Source organism: Lampetra fluviatilis, chromosome 33, assembly GCF_964198595.1.
Source record: "Lampetra fluviatilis chromosome 33, kcLamFluv1.1, whole genome shotgun sequence".
Taxonomy (NCBI): Eukaryota; Metazoa; Chordata; class Hyperoartia; order Petromyzontiformes; family Petromyzontidae; genus Lampetra; species Lampetra fluviatilis.
The window spans coordinates 5825148-5834426 of NC_136307.1; the positions used below are offsets into that span (position 1 = coordinate 5825148).

Below are 9279 nucleotides of genomic sequence, written 5' to 3' on the forward strand. Positions count from 1 at the left end.
TCCACGCCGACTATTGTATATAAATACAAACTTCGTTAAAAGACTACACAAGTTATTGCACGGGCAATCCGCCTTCACAGTACAGTGCATCGCCCACACCTTTCACACCAATTCCTGGTGAAATATGAAGGCTGAGTAAAATCCAATGTGTCACATAAGAGGTTGAAGTGTTTTTTTTTTGTCTGGACATTTATCAGACTGATACCACCATGAACAAACGCCAATAGTTACTGCTCTAAAGGTTTTATCTCGGCACCTTAAAACACAATCGCATGAAAACAACACACATCGGCTCAAAAACCACCTTTAAAACATAGGTGTGATTAAAATCCTTACAAAGATCTACGTTCTTAAAATATATAAAATTCGTATACGGGCAACTATTGCAGCTAAGAATATGCATACATAATTGTGCTAAAGTGGACAGACTTGAAGATTCGCTTTGAAATAGATCCGCCGTACACTGTCTGTCCTGCTGTGGTTCCAGCATTGTGGCTCCAGTCCATATGTTCTGACATTCAAACACGAAAGTTTTTCATCATCTCCTCCAAATCACGAGTTGCCTCTTCGTCCTGTCGAATTCATGGGCAACGGGGGTTTTGGGCCGCAGAGCAAGCACAATGAGAGAAGAAAGACCGAGTTAAACGTGAACATTTCTCATTTCAAAACGAATTATTAAAACAAATTCACCACGACACATTCACCACCACCACACTAAGTCATGACACTGCTATTGCTGCTTCTTTACTTGTACCAATGGAATTTGGAATTCCCTCGCATAATTTATTTTCCCGTGTTCTTAAAACCTTGCCAAATTTAAGAAATGTATTCACGCTCATCTACTGTGATATTATTATTATTTTAGTTATTACTTTTTCTATCTACGTGGCTTTACCGAAAGAACCAAAGAACATCTACTGTGCCTTCAGTAGCGCTGTGTGTTTCTGGCTACTTGGCAATCTGGGCCCTTAGGGGCATGTGCTCAACAAATTGAGATAGATTAAACCCATTCACAAGCGGCAAGACAACATTCACAACAGGCAGGTGATTGGAAGTGGTGCGAGACGCAGAACACGACGGATGGCTGACCTCAGCGGTGACGCTATCCATGAGAGAGGCAGAGTTAAGCCACTTCAAAGTATTGCCGCTGTCTCCCAGTTGATCGTAGCACTGCAACACACACGGTCACCACAGCAGTGTGGAATATCCAGCACTTGGCTCAGCAACACCCAATGAACATTAATATATAGCACGATAGTCATTGTTTGCAGGAACATGTTGCAAACCTGTGATTTAAATAAATGCAGAGGTTTCTTGATTGTGGAAAAGGTAACTTCAATAAGTAAAATTTGTAGAACCACAATTTGAATGACCTATTCACCCAGCAATGACATAACCAAGTGTGAAGAGTCGTTCTCTGGAGCATCAAGGTGCTTACCTTAGCTATGAACACCTGATTGGCTTTGGAAAACTTTGGCTTCAATTCTTCTGTCTGAAAAACAAAGAAACCAACGTTGCATATCATCAAAAAATATTTATAATTAATCAATTTGAAACATCTGCCCATTAAACCTTTGCCAAGTAGCTACCCAGAAATGAAGGCAACGCAGTAAATATATAGGATGATACAATCGAAAACCAGAAAATTATGCATAGACATGGATTCAGTTACTTTCCAACGTGTTTATTAATTTAAGGCTGAGCCCACCTAGGGTGCCAGGTGCACAGGGAGAAGTACGCATGTAGGCCTTGATGAAATCACAGGCATCGGATAGCGGCTCTGCTGGGGAGGGCGCACGCACACACCTCGGCCGCCAAAGGCGAATACTTTTAGCACTGGTTTTTATGTATCTCAGTTTAAAGGCGGCCGTTTTATGAATTTGTCCAGTTCTGTATGGGAAGTCCCTAAAAGCAAAAACAACTTTATACTAAAGCTTGGTTCACAATGGTTAATCTTTAGGAGCGTAAACGTGCCTCCCGCTGTTTCAAACAAGACATATGCTGCAATGATAGCGCTACTATGTAAACACTTTCAACCTTAGTTGGAAAGTGTGAAAATCACAAGGCTCTCATCTCACAATACCACGAAAGACAAAGATTCCCAATGCCGCATTTGAGCAGACTGTTGGGGCAAGTGTTGTTAGCGAGCACCTATGGGGGCCGGCTTGGCGTAAGAAGGGGTGGTTGTGGCCAGCACCACGCCCGGCCGCCTTTGTCCCTCCATTGGTGAGGCTTTCCACATCACACCAGGTATTAATTTAAGGCTGAGCCCACCTAGGGTAGACCCGGGACCAGTTCAGATATCCATCACTGATGTTGGCTGTGAGCGGCAATCGCACTCGGGCTTGGCAGCCCAGTGCGCTAACCACTTCACACTATCGCTCTCCATCGCAACTACCACCACCAGCAACCACTGCAGCAGTCACCTTTAGAAAGTTGTCGAGGGCATCCTGGATGGTCGCCATCGGGGTGACCGCAAACAGAGTGGCTGCCACCTTTCGTTCGATCCACGTGAGCTGAGACACCTGGATAGGTGGGATGATGGAGGAGAGAGGAGGGATCGAAGGTTCAGAAGGAAGAAAAGGAGGTAGGGAGATGCACAGTCATTTGTGCACATCGGTAGCGTATCCAATGCTAAATAAAACGAAGTGCTGCTCATAAAGTTTATTCTAGCGTTAAGCCTAATTGACACGTAGCTAATGCTTAACCTAGCACTGACCTTTACAATACCATCAACCTAACACCTGTAAAATTAAATTGGCTGGCTACACAACGAGAAATTCATGGCGACTGGCCAGGATAATTTGCAGTCTATTGGCAATCCACTGCTGAATGAAAGCCCCTCACCCCAGAGGAGTGTCGCTCATGGGAGTTGTTTGAACGTACTTCACCACTCTGCTCAGTGCAGGAGTGGGGGCCCCACGACTGGTTCAAATATCACTCGCCACTGACGTTTGCTGTGACCAGGAATCAAACTCAGATGATCTGGACTCATGGATCAATCAGTGAGGGCTACCCATGCGGCGCAGTGCGAGGCGCGGAGTGGCGTAAGTCTTTACCCCGTAGCACCAGCGTCCCAGGAGGTAGTAGTTGAGCGGATCGCTGGGATCGAGCTCGATAGCGCGGTCGATGTGCTCCTGTAAGACGGCAACAAAACACAATCACATTACCACACAACACAAGGCATGGCTCTCGTATTCACCAACTCGGCCAGTGTCTCCCCGCTCAAACGAGCCACAGGGCGGCGCTCAACTCTCTTATCGGCAGCCCCGAGGCAGCGGGGGAGTAAATTCCATTCGTATGGCGATGGCCTGGTCAAACATTGAAAAAGTACAACACCACAATTACTATTTAACTTGTATTGATGTACACGTTTAGTCCTTTAGACAATCAACCGTTGTTCAGGGCAACCCCATGGTGTCTCTTTGTACATGCCAACAAAGAGGCCTAAAACCTCTAATTTACACTTAACCAGCTTCATTATAAATATTCGGGAAAAGCCGTGCCTTCAACACTGAAGTTGAACAACCCCCATGGCAGCTTCATTATTATTATTAGCCACTGCGGGAGGAAGGCCTCCCCAAGCTAATTCTAGATTTGAAGCTTACGCGACTGCAAGGATTCATATTCTTAGGTTTTTTCGGTAAAGTCAGGTAGGTAAAAAATAAAAAATGTATTTAAATTAACAAAAGTAAAATAAAAATCACCACAAGCTTCCGTCTTCAAGTGGAACCGTCACAGCACGACTGCTGCATCAAGTAAGATGCAGAATACTTAATGAGGCAGTCGTGCTGTGACGGTTCCACCTGAAGACGGAAGCTTGTGTTGCCTCCGAAACGTCGTGATTTTTTTTTTTACTTTTATTAATTTAATTTTTTTACCTACGTGACTTTACCGAAAAAAACCTAAGAATATTCCTCCCCAAGCCATAGCCATCCCTCACGATCCTGCAATGTCACATTCCACCAAGTATCTGCACTCAAGCTGATTGTGTCACTTCCTATGATATAAAATTTAACGTAATAAAAGAAAACACGATAACAACATTGCGCTCAAATATCATACAATAATGCTGCATCAATGAACGATAAGTCGATTCCACTCACCTTTAGAGAAACAGGTGCTTGTTATTAAAGTGAGTACAATGGGCCTAAAGTAAGCAGATTAGAAATAAAAAAGGCTACCAAAGTCAGGATTTACCTTGAAAAGAAATCCATTCTTGATCCTGTTCTGTGTCGTTTCATAGTCTGCTAAAAATCCGCACATGACTGCATACCTGACACGAGAATACCGGGCAAAACATTAACTCAAAATTGCATTTGACAGCGTTTTTTAAAGATAAAAAGTAGTAATATTAAAATAAAAGTCACGTGATAACACAACCACTACTTATTAAAACATTTAAAGTGTTTTTTTTTTAAATACACTTGAAGATGGATTAATAATCTGTTGAATTTCATTTAATTGTTGTTTTTTCTGTACTTATATCAAAATGGCGGCCACCCTGACATCCTGTCTCCTAAAGGCAGGGAATGCCGAAACAGGCACGCCGCCCAATGTGACACCGCCGATGAAGCAGATGTCACCAAGCCCATGCGCTCACCTCCCGTCCAGCGGCACAAATGGGGCGAGGGGTTGAGACTTGTTTTTCACCAATTGTTTTCGTGTTATCAATTCGTCGCGTAATGGAACCGATAATCCATGACTTAAAAAGTGGAAATCTCAGCTCTGATTTAATAATAGTACCTTTCTTTTATATACTGCGCCTTTCATCGTAATATCACATGCTGAAATTGCAATGCTCCACACAAAACAAGGTGTGATAATAGACAATATAGCATTAGCGTAAAACATTGTTTGAGTGCTCCAAAAGCAATGATATAGAAAGTAAATCCTGGTCTCCAAAAATAAACTCCTGGTCTCAATGACCCCCACTACGGTTGTATAGGTCATCTATATAAAAAGCAGGTATTGAAACCTGCCGCGCACACACACTTGTCATTAGGTCACAAAGTTGCTTTGGATTTGTCACGTTCCATTGTATTGGACGACCTGCAAATGCTTTCCAAGCCAGTGTAAATCACATATGAAACGATATATAGGAAAACGAATGCCACTCACCACTGATGGCAGTTTGCACTCTGTTCGTTGACCTTGATACTTTCTACTGCCACTTCCTTCCCTGGTTCATTTCAAGGAAACAGACAGGAGTTAGTGCGATTTTTTTTTACAATAATCACAATGCTGCATGGACTGTGTGATGCTTTCCAACATGCATGTTGTCCTCGCAAGCATCTAAAACAGTAGCTTGCCGCCAACTTGACCGACCAGCGCTGACCAGCGTGGCGAGGCATGATCAGGTATCCCCCCCCAGGAACCAGAGAGCGTGGAGAGGCCTTCATCCAGAAGTGGATTTGCAGTGGGAATGTGCACGTGTCAAGGCTGTCTGGCACGAGTTTGAAGCGTCATTAATGATAAGCAAAAAAAAAGGATTTAAAATCAGGGTTAGATGGCTACTTCATCAATCTGTAGTGATGTTACTGTGAACGATGTATTAAAACGTGCGGGGAGTGCCATCACAATGACATCTCTAAAGTCTCATAATAACAATGCCTGATGTGCAGGGACCAAATGGTAGTGTCAAGGCAATGTGTTATGGCAAGTGTTGAAGGCTTACCGGCATTGGCGTAGATTTTCTTCTGTTCCGTGTCCGTGGTCATCTCGAACAAGTCGCTGTACCCACGTACGAGGCGCCATAGGAATTCTGCGCTGTTGCTGTACTGCAGAGACGGTAGAGGAACCGATAATTCAACATCGCTTCCATGTGGTGGGTGTGGCAACAGAGGATTGTGCTGATACATCCATTGTTATACAATACTTTAAAACGCTCACATCTATGGCTTACCACCTCGCAAACCCATATGGACCAGCATCGTTAGTCAAGGTCAAATAGCTCCCAAGAACTGCAGGGTGCAGGGAGATCCTCATCCAGCAGCAGATTGACAAGAGTTCTACGTGTACATGCACGACTGAAAAAGGCAAACACCTCTTCTCTACAATGTGTCCCCTGGGCATTTAAACACGAGTTTCAAGCTTCAATAATGTGAAAGTAGACTTGTATTTATACGTATGTTGAACTTCTTTCGCACCATACATTGCCAACCGTGCTAATCGGAGGTGCGGACTTCACAGTTCATGTGTTTGGGTTAAATAAGAGATAGACTTGCGGATGCACCACCTGTGCTTCCCACTGTGCTACATTGCTGTGTTTTAGCCACATGTTCTGTTTGTTGATATCTCTCATCGTTGTAGAAACAACTGGCCCGATTCGCAATAAGTAACGGTGATATCACCACAATGACTGCACCAGGCTCCCTGGTAGGTGCACACACACAGACGGGACACACCGTGCCCCTCTGCTGATCCAGGACGCGGAACCCTTCCTCTCGGCTGCTGGCGTCGCCCGAGTGCAACCGGTCGGCCTCCACGAGCAGCCGCATCAACTCCTCATCTGCGGTGCTGTCCAGTGGCACAACGACAGCTTCAACCTCAGCGTCGTTCACTCCCTCTTCCACCTCCTGCTTCACCGCTTCGCCGCCCACCTCGGAGGCCTGAGTCACGCATCGCGCTGGGACAGAATTCTCGTTGTCTTCATCATCGTCCGAGTCGCCTCTTGCCGTGGCGTAGCTGTAACCAGGAAACGAGAAGGACGCGTTATGTAATTTGGTGCGTTCAGTTATTTCTGTCCAACTGTTCCACTGGCAAGGGCGACCTGTTTAAAATATTCTGAGCAGGTGCTGCAGGAGCAAGTGGAAGACCCATGGGGAATTCGGCAGCGATGCCATTAACTTACAAATATCATTGTGGAGCGGCCGTGCAGTGCATTCAAAGTCAAACGATCACCTCCACTGGTGGTCCCGATCCCGTAGTAGTGGACATTTTAACATGCCAATGCATGTGACGGAGTGGTGGAACGGTGGTTAGCTCAGTGTTATGAAACCCGATTAATATCAATGGTTAGTGATATCTTAACCAGTCCTGGGCATCCTCCACCAACCAAAGTGAAGTATGGTCAGACAACCCCCATGATTGACACAGCATAGGGAGTTATTTCGTCCAGCATTGATTCTATGTACGTATAACAAAAAAATATTATTTGCGTCGTCTCTGCTTAAATAGGCATTGGGCATCGCTTACATCCATTGCTGGCCCTCAGCCAGCCGTGGAAATTCCACATTCCTATGGTAGGGGCAGTTTTTCCATTGAGTGTTGGGATGCAATGACATTAATAACCTAGTTGCAAGGGGCACGTATTTTAGTAATGCCCGGTGCTTTCCATTGTGTGTTTGCAAGATCACATGCTTATTCAAACTACAGTATAATGCAGTTCCATCATAATGGGCGAAGATTACCGAGTTTCTATGGGAACCACGACATGAAGAGGCCAGTTTTTATCAAATATATACATTATCAATGCCTGCTAATTACAGTTATCCGACCAAAGCTCCAGTTCAAGAATACCCTGTATTGTCTGTGTAATGAATAGGATTCTTATTAAATTCGATGTGCCCTTGAGCAGTATCACTCTGCACATGAACGCAAAGCACAATTGCATCACTGTGTTGCAATGCCATGGCAATAACACACAATTAGGCCACTTTAAAAGGCCAAAAAATGAGGCCATTCTCTGGAATGCAATAGCAGTGAAAGGGTTAACGGTTTTAAAAATGTAGCTTATCTTATCAGTGCGCAACCTTTCCCCCCTCAAACCTTGAATCAAAGGTTATCCTGTGTTCTAGTCCAAGGATACAACAACAAATAAAACGTATTGAAATGTGTCTCCGTAACGTTGACTGCATGCACTGAAAAACTTTGCAAATTGAAAAATCTAAAATTCAAATATAAGTTTATGGTCCAGCAAATGGTACATGTGGGCAGACAATGAGCATGAAGTAATGTTGAAATGTTTACCGATTTTAAACGTTGTGGTTTAGAACTCGGTGTACGGATTCTTAGCCACGATATGAATTAACACGTACATTTCTGCCGAGTGTAGAGAAAAATGATTTTACGACCACGAGTGTGATCACCACCATCACAATATCACGAAATCTATCACCAAAACAAACGTTTACCGTAAACATGACACACATTCAAACAAAATTCACAAGTGCCAACAAAGCCATCACCGAATCAACCATGAAGTGCATACAAACTCGCACACAACCTCCATCACTACAACCACCACCATAGCCTTCACCAAGCTGTCAGTCATCACCGTCTCTACGTCCATCATTATCACCACCAACCACAACCAAAATAAAATTAATAGAAGTAATAATAGAAATTAAATAATAAATCGCATGTTATTTATATTATTATTTCTATTATTTTTTTAAAAAATGTACCTACGTGACTTTACCGAAAAACCTAAGAGTATGAATCCTTGCAGTCACGAAAGCTTCAAATCTAGAACACAACAATCCCAACCAACGCCACAAGCACCATCAACCACAACCACCTCCACCATCAACGCATCCTCCACCCAAACCCACCGCGCCACCACACCGCGTCCGCTCACCCGCCCTCGCTCTCGGCGCCGCCGTTGCTGGCGCCGAAGTAGATTGAGTCGGATCCGTCCGAGTCGGAGTTGCGTCTGCGAGGCAGTCCCCTGCGTCTGCGTCCGCCTCCCCAGGCACCCCCGGGAGGCGCAAGGCTCTCGGTTCTTCTCCTCACCTCCTCCACGGCCGCGGGGAATGCCTCGTGCACCAGGGCGCTCAGCTCCTCCCTCAGGCCCTCCATACCGTGCATCACGGCCACGATCTGCTCGGCCATCTGGGCCTGCCGCTGCAGCAGAGCCGCGACGGCTTCAGAGACCGGAGACATCGCGAAGAACCCGGTCGCGTCATCGCGGTCTCCGCCGCCCAAGACGCCCTGATCTCGGCGGCGGATCCAGGAGAGACCAAGGCCTAGGCCTACTGCACCGGTAACGGCTCCTGCGCCCGCGAGGAAAGCGAGCACCAGCGACGTCCGCCCGCCGCCGCCGCTGCTACCGCTAGCGGCGGCGACGCCGACTGTCTGCAGACTCGACATCATCGCGTCGTCCTCGCTTACTGCTGCAGCGGTGACTCCGGAGAGACGGCAGCCGTGGACCGAAGAGCCCCGATTCAATTCAAGCCCTCGGACACGTGGTCTCCAATTCCCTAACGTTCTTCTGCACAGGCGCCCCAAGCGGCTCTCCCATTGGCGCACGGCTCGCCGCATCGACGCGCTTATTGG

The 9279-nt window shown here is 45.8% G+C and overlaps 1 protein-coding gene across 1 annotated transcript; it reads right to left on the reverse strand.

Annotated features, from left to right (window-relative positions):
• Nucleotides 1–187: 187 nt before the first annotated feature.
• On the reverse strand, nt 188–9279 carry LOC144943974 (regulator of microtubule dynamics protein 2-like). Its single transcript, XM_078871894.1, has 10 exons — nt 8582–9279; nt 6408–6687; nt 5678–5780; nt 5122–5182; nt 4201–4276; nt 3060–3137; nt 2427–2525; nt 1439–1492; nt 1090–1170; nt 188–572 (listed from the first exon to the last, which is right to left on the reverse strand). Exons 1-10 carry the CDS (start codon nt 9262–9264, stop codon nt 519–521), a joined length of 1569 nt encoding a protein of 522 aa, XP_078728020.1. The 5' UTR covers nt 9265–9279; the 3' UTR covers nt 188–518.

Excerpts from the sequence above, each read along its gene's own strand:
- LOC144943974 (XM_078871894.1), bottom strand. The coding sequence starts at position 9,264 with ATGCGGCGAGCCGTGCGCCAATGGGAGAGCCGCTTGGGGCGCCTGTGC. Across the intron at positions 6,688-8,581 it reads GGCGCCGAGAGCGAGGGCGG|CTACGCCACGGCAAGAGGCG; the intron begins GTGAGCGGACGC and ends TCCTGGTTACAG. Across the intron at positions 1,171-1,438 it reads ATCAGGTGTTCATAGCTAAG|TGCTACGATCAACTGGGAGA; the intron begins GTAAGCACCTTG and ends TGTGTGTTGCAG.